This window comes from Amaranthus tricolor, chromosome 10 (assembly GCF_026212465.1).
Source record: "Amaranthus tricolor cultivar Red isolate AtriRed21 chromosome 10, ASM2621246v1, whole genome shotgun sequence".
In the NCBI taxonomy this organism is placed as follows: Eukaryota; Viridiplantae; Streptophyta; class Magnoliopsida; order Caryophyllales; family Amaranthaceae; genus Amaranthus; species Amaranthus tricolor.
The window spans coordinates 3,004,189-3,021,658 of record NC_080056.1 but is presented as its reverse complement, the minus strand read 5'-3'; the positions used below and the strand labels follow the sequence as shown (position 1 = coordinate 3,021,658).

Genomic DNA, 17,470 nt, shown 5'->3' with positions numbered 1-17,470 from the left:
AGTCAGGTGTTTTGGATCGGTTCAAAATCAAATCTTGTATTCACATTAATTTTTACAATTTTTAAATTCATTTTGAAGTTGGATTAAGTCGGATTTGATTCCAAGATCGGATAAATATTGAATTATTGGATGACAAAACCCTTTTTGTAACTTTATATTTTAATTTATTTACCGCTCGTTACTTCATTTCTTTTGCGTATCTTTCTCGAGTTAAAAGTCACAATAATCGCAATTTTATTTGATAAGAATATGATATATCATTTTTTTATCTCTCTTTAGATTCTAAATATAGCTTATATGAACAGAATATACCAGTAAAAAAAATTGGTACTAGAAATGCAAGTAGTAAGTATGAAAGTGATAGCTCTTAGCTAGTGTGATAGTGAGGGAAAGTGGAAGAAGAAAAAAAAAGTAAAATTAATTATGAGATTGATTTTATTTTGTTGTTATGATTGCTAAGTTTCTGAACAACCACTCTAGATTTATCAAAAGAAAATTCATAGTTTAAACTGAAAAAAGCAATTTAATGAATCTATTTTTAGTTGTTTCTGTAAATTAATTCTGTTGTGTTGTGATACTTTTTTTCTTTGGTATATTTATGCATGCTTAATAAGGTTATGTAATTATTCCTTTTCACCCAACTGTCTCCTTTATTATAATTATTATAAGTACCCCATTTTTATGTGTGTTTGTTATCCCTCTTCAAGGGACTTGTCCCTTTCTTCTTTTAAGCTTTCTCTTTTTCACTTTGTAATCACACTTAAAAGTTTGTTTTCTCAAATTAATTTTAGTTTTAGATTTTATTTAGTTTCATTAACTCAAATACTCAATTCAATTTAATGTATCATGCTACTTTTGTCTATTAAGGTGCATGTTTTTCGGTTGATTGTTGGTTGTGATTGTTGGCTGGTTTAGTTGACTTGTTTGACTAGCTGATAACATTAAACATTTTTAGTTATCTGGTAAATTAGATTTATATCGGTTGTAAATGAAAGTATTTGTTAAAATTAGTTATCATTTGTTGGTCGTTTATTAGAGAGTGAATCAAAAAACTATTCATTGTAGCTTTTTGATTTTGAATTAAAAATGTCATCTTTTTAGCTGGCTTAAAAACTACTTATTTACCAAAAGAATTATCATCAAAATTCCAAGATTTTAACCATCATTTTAAATTTTTAGTTGAATTGATTTCCTTTACATATACTTTATTGTTCAAACCAAAGTTAATGAAAAAGGATTCATCATTAATCATTCATGAATCAAAGCAAAAGAAATGAGGTTTAGAATTGAACCAAAATTTAACCAAAATTATGATACATCTTGAATTGAGCTAAAAAAAAAAAAAGAAATGAGGCCAATTGGGAATAGTAGTTTAGAATTGTTTTTAATAAGGTTGTTCAAAGTTTCCTATTTAACACTTAAATTCCTTTCAATTCTCTCTACTTGTTAGTTTGTTGAGGCCCATTTGGTTACTCTTCCTTTTAATACTTGTTCATATTATAAGCAAACTTCTCATTTCTTTTCTTTTGGTAAGTTGACATGAAATCACCCATTTTACGAAATTAATTATTTATATAATTGTCATTAAATTATTATTTTTTTGTCTATTTCCTCCTATTTCTCTCAAAAATTGTGCATTATTGGTTAAGGAACCAACTTAAACAAAAGTTTAGTCTATGTTACTTGGACTAGGTACTGATGTGGATATTGGTACGTGTCCATATGTCGGATACGTCTAAAATGAAATATCCAAGTGACAAACCAATATCTGAGCATCAAGGATTGAACACAGGTACAAGAAGCAAAATGAAGAGTCCGAGTAACATAGGTTTAAACTAATAGTTAAGACTCCAGAATATGTTATATACTCATACATGCTCCCTTACATGAAAGCCTTTGGGCTAGAAGAAAAGGGTTCTCGTGTGGATAGAGCACAAACCTCTTCATACCTGACGCAAAATATTCCACTTTTAATAAGAGGTGGTTGAGATTCAAACCCGTGACCTCTTGTCACACTGACTTCTAATACCATATCAAGGAACCAACTCAATTAAAAGCTTTAACTTGATCGTTATAATGACAGATCTGATTAGAATAGGCTATGATGTTTTAATGAAGTTCTTGATCATCACACCCTTCACTTGTACACTCTTTCTCACACCCCTGAAAGTGGGTCCTACAAAACATGACCTTACCTTAACTCTATGAGGCCAAGTCTCAATTTTGCTTAAGCTTATAACAGCAACCCTTCGATGTTTTTGGCCATTAAAGTCATAGTCACATAGAGGTTATGATGAGATTATATTACATTGCTTAAAATGGGACCATTTTACTACTGTGTCTGCTGTCTACTCTTTCAGCCTTTCCTCCATTCATTTAAATTCTAATCTGACTTCAGCATTTACTCTATCCCATCAAACTCTTACTATTTCATTCATTTTGATTTTGATTTTTGACAGTAATTGTGCATAAGTCTACATGAACTTAATTAATTCCTTTCAATCAATCTCTTAACTCTTTGAACTCAAATTTATTTCCATCTTTTGATTACTACAAATTTTGGGGACCTCTCAAGTCTCATCTTCCACCAACTAAACAAGTTTTAATAGAATACGGAATCAATAATCAAGTCTTACTTCGGGTTTTATTTTAGTTGAAGAGTATATATCACTTTTCAGAAATAGGTGTTTAGTCCAATTTTCATATGTTTTTTCCTTTTCCTAACCCCTTTCGGCCTTCCATATAATAAAACAGCAGTAGCAACAACAACACCAATAATAATAATAATAATTAAAAGGTGGATAATTAAAAGGTGGGGAATTTGGATGAAATGCGTTGATATGCTTTTAACGATTTCTTTATTTTCTTTGAGTACTTCTTGCAGTATTAAGTATAAGGCTTATATTTTTGATAGATTAGGTTTTTGCAATTAAAATTGTATGGCATCGGAGCTCAATTTGTTGTTCAACTATTTGTCAACTTGTTGTAAATAAATTTCCTTTTAAAGTAATATTAATAATTTTATATTAATAATAATAATATTAATAACTCGGAAAATTACTCAGAATTTTCTTGAGAAAGGGGTACATATTATATACAACAACCGAGAGAAAATCTAATTCTTGCTTATTATTAGTGTATTATATTGCTATTATAAAATCTAAAATAACAGAGAAATAGTAGGCTTTTCATCGATGTGAACTTAAAAAATTACAAAAATAAATTTAGAAAAAATAGATTGAAAGAGATGAAAAATTAGCAGATCTAGTTAATCACTATATATTTTTTTTACTCTACTAGGGTTTGGGAAAAGAAAGTTGAGGAGTAGAGTGTAAAGTCTATAAATGCATCAAAGCAATTATTTGTATTCTAAGTACACGTGTACATACGTGATTGGTTGGATGTAGTATGAATGTGCATTTTGTTAATTTTTATTTTTAAATAAAATTAAACAATTATGGATTGACGCAACAGTCGAATGTTTTCCATTCAACCATTTTGTAGAGGTTCTAAAATGGAAGATCAATTTTTCCCTTGTCTTGCTAATGAGATTCTTACCACGATATTAAAATTAAAATTTTTTTATAATCCAATAAAAATAAACCTTCATATCTGATAGATAAAAAAAAAAAGTTATCTTTATCTTCCAACATCTACATTTAATGGTAAAAATCTATGCTCTTTTACTCCTAGTATTTATTTGTAACTAAATTCATGTGATCAAAATATTCTCCATATCACGCTAACATGAATATATACAAATGTAGTAAATGGCTTTCATCTTTTAATTACTCTTTTAAGCTAATTTTTTTTTAAAATAAATATATTAGATTTTAATTATGAAATCATAAATGAAAATTTTTTAAATGATATAGTTTAGAATATCATTCTTAAATTCAGATCTTTAAACTACTTAAATATAATAGTGAAATTAACTCAAATTCAATTTTTTTTTTCGATTTAATAAACACAAAATTTGTGTTCATGATATGTAATTATTATTTTAAAATATAATATTGCAAGGGAAAATGGAAATTTCAAGCATATAAAAGATGATCAAGATGGTCCCCTACAAAGAGGTTACAACAATAATAAAATTAAATGCAATGAAAAGTCCTATTCAAATAGGCATGTTGCCAAAATAGAGAGATTCTAAGTTCATTCTAGAGACTTAAACATTACATGAATTTTAGCTTTTTCCAAGTTGAAAATTCTTTCTCTCTTTAAATTTTTTGTTTTGACTTTCTAATAATCCCAAATTTTATTAATTATTTCAATATACTTTACAAAAATGCTATATCATTTGTAAACCAAATAAGCTAGGCAGTTTCCCTTCTAATTACATTTAGCATATGAGGAAATGAGATTATTACAAAACTACATGTCCTTGTATACAAGCCCATTGTTATAAGGGGTCTATAGAAAGATCAAGTTCATATTATACTATTTACCAAGAACTCATCAAACTTTTGATCAACAATGTTTTTGGTTTGACTATGTTTTAAGGTTAGAATCCCATATAGGTAGGGGGAAATGAATATTTTTGTATATAGGGTAAGAATCAAACCCTTGTCAAAATAATAATAAAAAAAAACTTCAACCACTAAACCAATTCATAATTTACAAGATTTACAATGTTTACTATTACTCTATTGATGTAACAGCTCTTCTTGTAAAAGACCGCTTTTCGATGAGTCGAACACAAAGTAAAAAGCTCAAATGCTAATATTTTGCTTTAGTTGAACTATTTAGCCCATAAATGAGACTCAACTCACAAGAGACCGTCTCATATAACAGTTTGTGAAGATTAGTTGAGGTTTAAAGCTAGCTTAGACCAGCCTGTTTTGTATGAGACCGTTTAATGGTGAAACGACATCAAAATAAGAATTTTATAAGTTAAAAGTTTCTATTATTGGGCTATTTAACCCAAATATGAGACATATTTTACGGTGAGACCGAATTTATGAGCTTAGACAAAGGGGTCACAATCTAGTTGTTGATGGGCCACATTCCATCATATTTTCTTTCACAATACAATTGCATATTATATAGGTGTCTTGAGAATGACAATTGGCTTCTCATAACTCTCTGTCTTGGGCCTCAATCCCCACCATCTTTACATTGCATTGCCTCTATCCTAAACCAATTTTTGTGTTTGATGATCATTGCCCTATTTGTGGACCAAATTAGGACCTTTACTTTAGGTCTTTGAGATGTTGAGTGTTTATATGATGAACATATATTTTTATGATAATTATCATAAGATTGCTTTCAATTTTTATTCCATATCTTTTTGGTTGGTCTCTTTGTATGGAGACTTCATTGTCATGATGTGTTTAGTTTGGTAGTTACAATTCACATAATTTTAGGACACTTATTCATTTTAAATTACAAAAGTACAATTGATTTATACTATTTTGGATTAGATTTGCTAATTTGTAATCTAATTTAAATTTGATTTAAAATTTAATTGAAGATTAATTGGTCATAACTTAAAAACTTTAACCCTTAATTTAAATAATTATACCTGAAAAAAAAATAAAAAAGTTTTTCAACCTTAACTTAACCCAATCAATTTTCACGGGTTATCCAAATTTCGTCATTTTAAAGTTTTTATTAATACTTTTGGGTTAGAACTCACTATATTTCTTGTCTAGCTCATATATTTTGAGTATGATTTTTTCATGAATCCATATAATTTGTCTATTGCTCCATACAGAAAAACAATTCTGTAAAATTGAAATTGCATATGGTCTTTTTTAGTGAAACTTAATGATGATAAAAAGAAAATAAAATTATTGATCTGGTGAGTTACCAATTAATTTGAAAATGAATTGACTAGAATATGACATGATTGAAAATTATAAAGTTAATGTGAAATACGAGGGAAACATAAATATTAAAATACAAATTTTTATTTATGATAATTTTACTGTGAGACAATTCTAAATTGCACTAAATAAATAAAAACATGCACTTTTATATTTAAAAACCTCATTTATGATTGTTTAATAGATTACACTTCAAATTAGACGCTATGATTTAGATATAAAACACATTTTTAAAAAAATAAAAAATTTTCTTACCTTCTTCCATACAAGAGTTGTTGGAAATAATTCACAAATTATTGTATGAGATGATCTCACAGTGAGATACATCTTATATATAGATAATCAACTCAGCTTAAACAACTTATACAATATGAACTTCTTGTTTTAAAGTTATTTCTCACAAGAGTACCTAAGAAAATTAATTGTATGACATTGTTGATAGTTGCATGAATTCAAAAATCAAGTTACTCTTGTGAAAGAAAGTCACACAGTAAGATGTCCTCAAAACAAGGAACTCGTTTATATAAAATTTTTATAAGTTAGACTATTCAACTCATATATAGAGCGTGTTTCACGATGAGACTATCTCATATATAAATGAAAAATTGAAATGAATAAGCAAAAAAAAATTAAAAATTCATATAATAGCCAAAGTTTCAAACTATTTTCCAAGATAAGCAATTTTTTCCCAAAGTAGAGATTCGGCTTATTCATTGTTACTAACAGCGAACAAAGAACTACAAGCCACAAATTTGAAAAAAACTGCTTATTTTGAAAAATAGTTTGAATCTGATTAGTAGCCTTTTAAATTTTATATATAAATTTGCGTAAAAGGTAACCTTTCCTTGGCCAATACTTCAATCTGGTGAAAATTTGAATAAAATAAAATGTTTTAACAACTTAATACCAAAAAATAAACTTCGTAAAAACTTAATTTCCAAAATAAGCGCCCATACATCCAAACCTAGCCTTGGAGCGACTTAAAAAAAAATAAAAAAATAAAAAAAATATATATATTTTTTAAGTCGCTGTTAGTAACAGCGACTTAATGAATTTTAAGTTTTCAGTTTTTAGTTACTTCCTCATCCCAACCTACGAGATTAAGGAGTTGATCAGTTAACCTTAAAGTCGCTGTTACTAACAGCGACTTATGACTTTTAATTTTTTAATTTTTTTTTTTTTGTCTTTCGCTGTTAGTAATATTGACTCACTCCAAAGCTAGGTTTGGATGTACAGACGCTTATTTTGGAAATTAAGTTTTCAAAAAGCTTATTTTTGGAATTAAGTTGTTAAATAATCTTATTTTATTCAAATTTTCCAATCTGTTTAAAAGGATATATCGGCCCAATGTCACAAACGGCCCATCAGGTAGGAAGAGAATTTCACTCTAGAAACCTGACGTAATTCTGTCGAGAAAGAAGCTCGTTGACGGAGGAAGCGACATTAGCATTAGCAAGATCGTCTCATCGGCAGTCATCCATTTATTTCCAGTTGTTTTATTGAGTACTCCTAATTAGTTTTCCACCAAGGTATTTGATTTTTCTCTAATTTTAAATGTTTATATGTTTATTGTGGTTTTCCTTTGAAATCTACATTGCATACAATAGATTTAGGGTTTTTATGAATGTGAATTTTGTGTTTAATTGTTTTTATCAAAATATTCTTGCTGAAATTGTTCATTTTTTTTCGTGATATTCATGATCTAGGTAAGGTAAGTACCCATTGATACAGTTTGAAGTTCTGTGAATATGTACTATGTAGCAATTGAATTTATTTGGTAATGATAAAGCCTTTAGAGATGCTTTATGCGATGTACCAAATTATTGAAGTTGAAATGAAAATTTAGGGTTTCGGTTGCAGAAAATATGTGTTAGGATGGAATTGAAGCTAACTTGTAGAAGTGTTTTGAGAAGGGCAACAACTAAAAAAATGTGCATTGACATGCATACTTAAGAAGTATTTGGTAAGTTGTAGAAATGAAGAGACATAATTAGAAAGACAATGGATATGGCAAACATAAAATATTGAATTTGTTAAACTTATGAAGTCTTCCTTTCTACACTTTACTTTTGTTGTTTAAACAAGGCCAAGGTTGCTTAGAATTAAGTGATTTTCGTGTTACTCTACTCATGTGGACCATGTAAGAACTTTCGATATAAAACCGAGAAAGGATGTTGGTTTAGGATGGCATTGAAGGTACAAGCAGAAAATTTAGCTATGAAACTCACGAATAAGGAGAATATTTCTTGACAAGAAGCGATACTTTAACTTAGATAGTTTAAACTTAAGTGTAGTAAGTTCAACTAATGATGATCATGAGCAAGAAGGTGGTGCTAAAAGGAACCTCATTTTTTGGTTTGTCAACATAAATATTTTTAGGGAAAACCATCTAATTTTAATGTTTTGCTAACTCTTTTTTTGGACTTCTTAAAGAACAGGAGCTTAAAAATTCGGAATTTTCAAGCTTTTTAGTTTGATCCATTAATCCAATAGTCGTAGGAAGTGCTTACATTTTTAGGAATTTCCAAATATGCTTTCATTTAGTAGGTTCCATGATCTAGCTATTTAAGTGTGAACAACAAGCTTAGAGGATAATGGTTCTTAAGCATGTAAATTATGTTTAACATTTTATTAAAAGTGTTCGGCATTGATTTGAAAGGTTATTAATTTTTTTTTTTTATTTTTGTTAATCTCACTTACGTATTTTGTTTCTGCTTTGAGGTTTATGATAAGGCTATTGATGTGTCTTTACACAAAGCCATTTTTTCACTTGATGAAAATAATTGGGTTTTTTGTTTTATGGCTCCTTTAAAGAAAGTTTCCTATAAAAGAAACCTCTAATGTACAAAGTTTAATCAGTCGTGATAATTTGTTCTGTTTTATGATCGGGTTGCGGTGCATGCTTTTTGTTGTGTTTTATCGTATTTTTTCTTCTCGTTTCCAATTTTCATCAGACACCTTCTTCAGGTATGTACCCATGAAGGAGAAAAAGACTACTTCAATAGTGCAGCGCATCTTAGTCAATTGTAGTACACAGGTATTAGTAGGTGTTAAATCTTTTATTCTGAATTTGATGTTATTAAATTACTAAAAAGATGGAAAACTTCGGGTATGAAGTTGGGTTTGCATCATTTCTTTCCCTTCGTTTTGTTGTATCATGTGAGAAAGAGAATGTTGACCATCAAAGTTTCTGGAACAACTTTCGAAATGGGACTTGTCTGAACCAACATAACTTGTTTTCTTTATCTTGTCCTTGATTTGCCATATTCTCAGCTTTCATGTGAATCTTATAATTGGTAACAGTATATATTCTTCTGCCAGTAATTTGTTATATTCTTAACATATGCATCTCCATAACTTTCTCCTTTTTGATTTGATATAATCTCTTTCAACTACCTGACCTTTTATACAAAATTTTTGTTTCTTTTTCACCAGATAATCTTGATTATAATGAGATGATTGACAATGTTTTTTAACCTCCCAAAAGGGAACACAAAATAATACTCTTTTTCCTTCTTTTTGCTCTGTCTGATCAGCATTTGTTGGTAACTAACTACAAGAAGCTGTTTAATGTTATATAACGCTAAGAGCTTTGTCCACATAATCAAATTTATCAATGTTTCAACCTTTTATTGATGAAGAATGCTATATAGTGCTAAGAGCTGACTACAAGAAGCAATTTAATGCTAAATTGAAGAAGCTGATGGACAAGGTTTTTAAAATTTTTTTTACTTACCTAATGTTCTATTGTGAATTTTATTTTATCATTATAGTTAGCTCTTGAGCATTACCTTTTCTCATATGCCTATAATTTTTCTATGATTTGATCCTTATCTTAATTTGTATTATCTCCACTTCGAAATTCTTGGTTTTCATTAGCTTGGAAAAAATGGATTGATTTGCTTGTGTTCATAGCTCCAAGATAGCGTGGATCCTTCACTTTATTTAGTACAGTTTGGCCTACACATAAGATCATTACCTCAACTTTTTACTTCTCTCATCCATGACAGTTGCAAAAATTAGGGTGTCATATGCAGACCTCTGATGTAGTTCAGTTTTGATTGGAATTTTCTCACATTTGTATCACATCTTTTTTTTATACGAATCTTTCATTAGATCATTTAGATTATATTGCAGCTTGTTACTTATTATAATCTACATTCTATTGTCTAGGCAAGGGATTATGGTAGCTGTGTTGCAGCAAAGGTTCCAGAAGTTGAGCGTGATATGTGTTTGAAAGAATTTTGCGCTTTGAAGAATTGCATGCAAAAAGTGGTATTGTTTCAGGCTTTCTATAAAATTTCATGGCTTTAAGCAGCATTAAAACCTTCTTGTCCGTCAGCTTATTTGTCTTCAACTAAGATCACTTCTGTTCTCTTTGTAGCTTAAAGGCAAGGTTTAGTGTGGAAATTTTGGGTATCACTGGAGCATATCTGGAAGTGCACTTGAAAATTGTGATTGTTGACTGTCGAGGCCAGTCAAAATTGTTCATTTGATTGTTGTTTCTGACAAAACAATCTGAGGTAATTATGTTCAAATCTTTCTTTATAATTTAAGATTGGTCATTGACAGATATTTGTGTAGAAGTGTGCTCTCTATTCCTTGCTTTTCTAAAGTGACCCTTAGATACTTTGGTTGACTGTAGAATATTCCTAAACTCAAGGGACGCGAGAGGATATATTAATATGCACGTTGAAGTTTCAAGTTCCAACCCCAGCATGGGCTTAAGCGGGTCAGGTGCTCTTTCACATGTTTATGCCCAATATCCACCTATGAGGTGCAACATCCCTGGTTCAAAGGGCTTATTCTATGATGATGGGAATAAGTTGTTGCTGTCCCCAACATCTGATCAGGTAATCATGCATACTGATGTGTGATATTATAGGGTTTCCAGGTTCTTCATGAAATATTTTGCAACCATATATTCTCTTCGTGATGTACGCTGATTCTGCTGATAGGTTTATTCATGGAAAGTTGCACCTTTTGATCCTAATGTTGAACCTACATCTGATCCAATTAGTGAAGGTCCCATATTGTCTGTTCGATACTCTCTGGATGGTAAAATTTTGGCAATTCAGCGGTCAAGTTATGAGATTCAATTTTGGAATAAGGAGAAAGACATCTCATTCCGCCACATGTGTAAGCCCGAATCAGAGAAGATTCTTGGATTTTTCTGGACAGATTGCCCTAGTTGTAATTTTATAATTGTGAAAACAAGGTATGTAATAGAGGATTTCAGACACAAGTGAGGAATTTCAATGATAATTTCATTCTTGACTTTGTTTTTTCTGGACCTATTCTGTTCCACAACTGTATATATTTCCTTTCAGCATCTCCATTATTGCCTTACATTTATAGGGAAGGCTTACCCATGAGTTGGATGCCTTGGAATGGGTCTTCTACCTGATCTTGATAAATACATTTGGATAATGGTCGAGTGGATTTCGCTCTACAGAGTAGATTAATGTGGATGATGATTGAGTGTATATTTGTAATATCATTGATAGACTTCTGCATATATACTAGGATCCATAATATGTGGTCCCTTGGGGAATGATTTATATGAAAGAAATTTAGATGATGCTTGAAGAAGCTGAAGATCTTAGTCCCTATATCGTTAATTCTCTTAATAAGATTGACTCATTTTCTCCTGGCATTACGTGGGAATTCTTTTTATTAGTTGATATAGTAATTTGTTATAGAATTTTAATCTAGTTTTGGTGCGTTTTGTACTATAGTTCAGTTTTTATAACATAGCTAAAGCTAAAAATAAAATGAGCTTGACGTTTTTGCATGAGTTTATAGAGGCAAAACTGTGTGCATGGCTTTTTTGACTTTTGTTTCATTGACTTGTGGAGTTGTAGTAGAGTTTTGTTCAATTAGACTTGTGTAACTTAGGTGTATGTTTGAGGTAGTATGTGTTTTATATACATCCCTCCATGGAAGGCAGGCATTCCATAGATTATATTAGTGGTAGTTGTATGTTAGTGTAATGTGTATGATTCTCATTTCACTTATGAGAAACGATTTTCTGTACTCTTTAATTTGTATAACGTTCAAATAACCTGTGGGTTTGATGTAATTTTGCAGTGGGATGGACTTTTTGGCTTATGATTCTGAATCACAAAATATTCAATTGATCAAATCCAAGCGTGTAAATGTGAGTTGGTACATTTACACACATGAATCTCGTCTGGTTCTGCTTGCTTCGGGGATGCAGTGCAAAAGTTTCATTGGATTCCAGGTATAGTTCTTCAGGATAGTGGAATGAGGAAAGAGAAACGTTAGTGGCGAACCATGTTAGTTATGGTCTTCATTTTAAGTATAATTACCACTGGGGAGAAATGTGATGGAAAATTGGTACCAGGTTTGTTGGACAAAATGTGATTCGAGGTGGCTTCACTGAATGAATTCAGTTATTATTATTTAATTCTAAAATAATGCCTTATCTTCCTGGTGGATTTTATTTATTCAATCTATGGAGACTGGAGAAGCTATTTTTCCAAGAAATTTTGCAAGAGAGAAAGGAAAATTTTGGGTTATATTGTTATTGACCACAATAAAAGTGGCTAATCAAATATATGCACCTCTTATCTGTGCGAAATTGATTGGTGTTTGTGATCAAACGTCATTAGGAAACAACCTCTTTTTATTACAAAGAGAAGGTTGCGTACATCCAAGATTCGATCCCCAAAGGAGCCACTTGGTGGCATTAGGGTGATTGAATTTTGTTGTTAGTATTGATGTGCAAATGCCTTGGTGAGTTGTGTTTGTGTATGTTCACCGTATTTGAATTTTCTTCCTTATTTGATTAAACTTGTTCATTCCTCTGTGTAGCTTTCATCTGCTGGAATCATTTCCTTGCCCAAGTTTGATATGCTTATGGCCAAGTCTGAGACAAACAGCAAGCCAGTCTTAGCTTCTCAAGATATTCATGTTGTCACACTGTAAGAAATGCAGAACATTACTTGTGATTTCCCTTATTTTTATTATGTCCTTTCTGATAGTTTGAATCTCAACAGTTATGGAAGAATATACTGCTTGCAAGTTGATAGGGTGGCCATGCTGCTCCATTGCTACAGATTTTATCGTGATGCTATTGTACCGCAGGTAGTTATGCTTTGTTCTCTTAAACCTTTTGTTAAAAATTATGTGACCAATTGTTTAGCTGTTTAGGTTTGTGCTGATAGTTGATGCTTACAGCCAAGTTCTCATCACTTTATTTGTATTTTTTTGAGATGCACTTTTGTTTGCTGAACTGATTTTATTTTTTCAGATTCTCTATTGTTTTTCTTCTTTGCTACTGATTTTTACGATTTGATGTTATTTTTTTATGAATGTTAACATATATCTGCTGAATTAAACTTTTTTTTTTTTTTACTAAATAGAAGTTTTTTTCTTGAGGTAAAGAGAACTAGGCCTATGCTTTTTGTTTATTTTTTATTTTAAATTATTTAGTTAGGAACATTTCCTGTTGGAAATCACATATCCCTGTTAGGTTAGGCCTGGAATCACAATCTTGAAATGAAACCATTTTTCCTATCATGATCGCTCTAAGGTCTGAATTTGAAAAGTTAAGATGCCTTTGCTTTCTCTTCTCTCGCTTTATTTTATTTTATGCAGGTTATAGGCCGCCTAAATTGTTCATAGTGTTTTAAAGGCACCTTCCACTCCAAACTTAAAACTAAGTGGCTTACCTTGAGTAGAATTGTGTGCTAGACTGCTATTCCTAGTTAAAGAGTAGTCTTTCATTGGCTTGTGGCAAAATTTGAGTTTGTTTTTGTATTCGTTTGTTTCCAGGGCTCCTTACCCATATATTCAAGCGAAGTGTCTGTGAGTGTGGTTGATAATGTGCTGCTTGTTCATCAAGTGGATGCAAAGGTTGTTATACTATATGACCTATTTGCAGAGTCCAGGACCCCAGTATCTGCTCCACTTCCCCTTCTTTTAAGGGGTTATCCAAAAGCGAGCATATCATCCACAATCCCGGGTAACGATGACGGACATTCAGAGCTAAAACCAACGAATCCTGATGAAATGACCATATACAGAGATGGATGGACATTTTTGAATCCAGATCTGATATGTGATACCACTAGTGGACTTTTGTGGAAGATTCATTTAGACTTGGATGTGAGTTTTCATTTGACTCTATTCAATTTTTCGGTGTATGCATTGTTGTTACATTGTACTCGTTTTATGCAGGCTATATCCGCTAGTAGCTCAGAAGTATCCTCTCTGCTCGAATTCTTGCAGCGACGGAAGCTAGAAGCCAGTAAGGTAGGTCTGTGATGTGAAATTTCATTTTACCTGCAAGTGCACGATGTACGTGTAGCTAGCGTGTCGATCACATGGAAGCTTAGATTAATACGATTACCTTATTTTAATTATTACGCGATGAAAGGCAAAAATGTATGAAGAATTGATGTCTTAAACTACTAATAATGGAAAATTGACCTAACAAAAATGTCTATATAAAATAAATTAGGCAGTAATTCTGGTTGTAAATAATAATAAAAAGAGTGGGTATCAGGAATCACACAATTTGTATATGGATATCGACTTTTTCATTGTTTATTGATTATGAATCTTTATTTTGATTAAACATGATCTTTGTTAAACTCAAACTTTTGGTTATATGATGGGTTAACATTTGCTCCACTTCAGTAAGTCACCAAGTCCAAAGCACCAAATGTTTCTATCTCTACTTAATCCATGGGTTAGCATTTAGCAACCCTCAAATCATAGAAAGTGAATTCAAGAATAGTATCCTTCCTTCTTTATTGTATATCCAAATTCTCTATCGACAGTATCAAAGCTGTTGCCATTCATCCCAACCGAAGGTGTGTTTCGTTAATATATACTTAACAAAATTAATAACTCCTGTTCTACTTGCACAATTGCCTTTGCATGATGAGATGAGAATGTTCCAACTTTGCATGGGCAAGAAAAGTAGTGCAACCAATGGCATGATGTTGTAATTTTCTTATTATTTATGTTTTTTGTAAAATCAGTACTTGTGCTGCACGGGCTCTGACTCTATTTCTCGAATTCAGGCTAAGCAATTATGCTTGGGTCTATTAAGGACTGTCATTTTGGAGCACAGAGCAGTTGGTGTTGTTGCACAGGCAATGGATATTCTTATGAACTTTTACTCTCGAGCAATTAAGACAGGGAGTTATTTCAAGGGGGTACGATCAGATAAGATGCTTTCTTCTGATACCCAGCCTGTGCATAACCCAAAAATTGCTGCTGATGAATCATCCAGGGAAGAATCAAGAGGACCTGTTGAAACCGACTCCTCTGTAGTTCCTGATGAACATATAAATAAATCAAGTTTTTTAGATTCAGATTCAGAGGGGATGGCCGGTCCAAGTTCAACAAACAGTAAATTGGTCAAAGATGCTGAAAGTTCCGGTACAACAGCTCAATTGCCTGGTTCCAGTAATGTCCCATTGGATGTGAATAATACAGAGCAGCCTGAATCTCAGATCATCTCTGCGGCCATTTCACCTGATGAGCTTTGCCGTTTTGTATTGTCTCCTGTTGATGAAGAGTTGGTCGGGGATCCTTCTTATTTGGTTGCTATCATTGTTGAATTCCTTCGCAGGTATCTACATTGATTTCTTACTACTCAGTAGCCACAGTTGGTTAATTGTTTTATAAAGGTACCCAAGATTTGCTTGTATTTCAGACGTCCTTAATTGTGTCTTTCCTCATTTCCACTCCAATTAATGAATTGTGAATGATTACCTCGATTATATATATGTATATTTTTTGAAAGGATTACCTCGATTATATTTTATTGAGTTTTCATGTGCTGGAGCCATCACAATTTCAAAAATTATATCCAAATAAATATTTGAACTAATTGTTAAAGATATTTCTCTTCTAAATTATATTTTGTAAACGTTATTGAAAATTATTTGATAATTTATGTGCTCTTAGTTTGATAGCCTCCCTCAGTCTCAGTTACAAAACCATGGATGTAGAACATAGAAGATTTTGCTATCGTGGGCCAACTTGACTGATTCTGTATCGCACAAGGGCATTGCTCGTATTAACTATAGCTTCTAACAGTTGAAATCATCAGATTTATCACTGCCATTCGCTCTTCCCTTAATATCTTCTATATTCCTTAGCTGCTATCTTATAAATTCTTTCTGCAACTTTTTGCAGTGCTATTCAGGAAAGAATTAGAGTGTGTCCTAGTTTATATGTTTTGATGATTCGACTGCTAATACGTGCCGAACGATATGGAGAATTGGGCTTGTTCGTCATTGATAAGGTCTTTGCTGCAATTTTTCTATACTATTTGTTACTTGTGTAAATGAGTAGTGACATTTTCATTTAACTTATATAAACAATTTGTAGATCATCGAACCTTCAAAAGAAGTAGCATACCAACTAGTAGAGTCTGGCCGTCAGCATCTTCCAACAAGGAAACTAAGCATGGACATGCTTAGGCAACTATTTTTGCACCATGATTATGTGCTGTCGCTACTGCAGGATGGATATTATCTTGAAGCTTTACGTTATGCACGCAAACACAAGGTATGTTTCCATCGTGTGTTCGGTTTCTTTCTTCTGTATTTTGGTAATGCACATCTTCTACTCGTCCATGGATAAACTTCTACTTGTGCACACGCCACTTTAGTTTTCAATTGGGGACAGTAGGTTTTCTCGGTGGGTTGTGTGAAAGTAAGAAGAAAAGGCTTTGAGGAGAATTTGTAAGATTGTGGTCACAGCATATATATGGGGGGAGAGCGTGTGAGTCTGAGAGGACGATTTAATCGAGAGGTCCAATGCATACGGGTTCATATGTATAAATTTTCTATTTTAAGATAACTAGAAGTTATGGATTGCTCAGAAAAAAGAAAGAAGTATTAGATCAATTTCTGCCAACATTCTCGGTAATGTAGTTTCCTCTAACAAAGCAAATCATGTCTGTGAATGCTAGGTCATCTCTGTCCGGCCGTCTTTGTTTCTTGAAGCTGCTTACGCCTCGAATGATTCACAACATCTAGCTTCGGTATTAAGATTTTTTTCGGACTTCATGCCTGGCTTCAAAACCACATCAGATCATGTTACATATTGTGAGATTCTGAACCAGATGAATGCTCCTTATGTAGCTGCTTAACGTCTAGAATTGCCGTACTTTATTAACGAGTTGATGTCTTGTTCAAAGTTATGAAGTGTATCATTGATAATAATAGTCATAATTTTGGTGCAAGAGCTAAGATTGCTAAAAAAAATGTTTTCAACCCCTGTAATCAGTTCATTGTCCATAAGCATATTTTATGCAAATGCACTTATCGACTAATCGCTTCATCGTCGAGTTGTTTTTAGTTTCTTGATCCGGTACTACGAAATTCTATGGTCTATTAGGTATGTAAACTTTAATTTCCTTTATGAAATTTATTTATTGTAAATGTCATTGTTAGGATTGGGATTTCTAGGATCGTTGATGAGGCAAAATCGAAATTCGTAAAATCGGTTTGTAGGATCATGTGATCCTACAAATATACATTAATATGCTTTGGATATCTGATTATCAATTATATTTGTTTTTTTTTAAGTCTTTAAGGTGTAAATAAAAACTTATTTGACTTTATCTATTAAGTTTTGAAAAAGAATAT

The 17,470-nt window shown here is 31.7% G+C and overlaps 1 protein-coding gene across 3 annotated transcripts; it reads left to right on the top strand.

The window, feature by feature from the left end:
- The first annotated feature begins 7,119 nt into the window (after nt 1-7,119).
- On the top strand, nt 7,120-17,154 carry LOC130825093 (uncharacterized). Of its 3 annotated transcripts, XM_057690134.1 has the most exons (15): nt 7,120-7,360; nt 8,799-8,868; nt 10,005-10,106; nt 10,216-10,354; nt 10,477-10,684; nt 10,790-11,049; nt 11,922-12,075; nt 12,669-12,778; nt 12,854-12,941; nt 13,632-13,964; nt 14,037-14,111; nt 14,888-15,441; nt 16,011-16,119; nt 16,206-16,385; nt 16,792-17,154. In XM_057690134.1, the coding sequence occupies exons 5-15, from the start codon at nt 10,517-10,519 to the stop codon at nt 16,969-16,971; spliced, it is 2,211 nt and encodes a 736-aa protein (XP_057546117.1). In that variant the 5' UTR covers nt 7,120-7,360; nt 8,799-8,868; nt 10,005-10,106; nt 10,216-10,354; nt 10,477-10,516; the 3' UTR covers nt 16,972-17,154. The 3 variants fall into 3 exon arrangements, with proteins under 3 accessions (XP_057546117.1, XP_057546118.1, XP_057546119.1); XM_057690135.1 differs by lacking the exon at nt 8,799-8,868 and having other exon boundaries at nt 7,201-7,360; XM_057690136.1 differs by lacking the exons at nt 7,120-7,360; nt 8,799-8,868 and adding an exon at nt 8,885-9,543.
- The last annotated feature ends 316 nt before the right edge of the window (nt 17,155-17,470 follow it).

Excerpts from the sequence above, each read along its gene's own strand:
- LOC130825093 (XM_057690134.1), top strand. The coding sequence starts at position 10,517 with ATGCACGTTGAAGTTTCAAGTTCCAACCCCAGCATGGGCTTAAGCGGG. Across the intron at positions 13,965-14,036 it reads AGATTCATTTAGACTTGGAT|GCTATATCCGCTAGTAGCTC; the intron begins GTGAGTTTTCAT and ends CGTTTTATGCAG. Across the intron at positions 15,442-16,010 it reads ATTGTTGAATTCCTTCGCAG|TGCTATTCAGGAAAGAATTA; the intron begins GTATCTACATTG and ends AACTTTTTGCAG.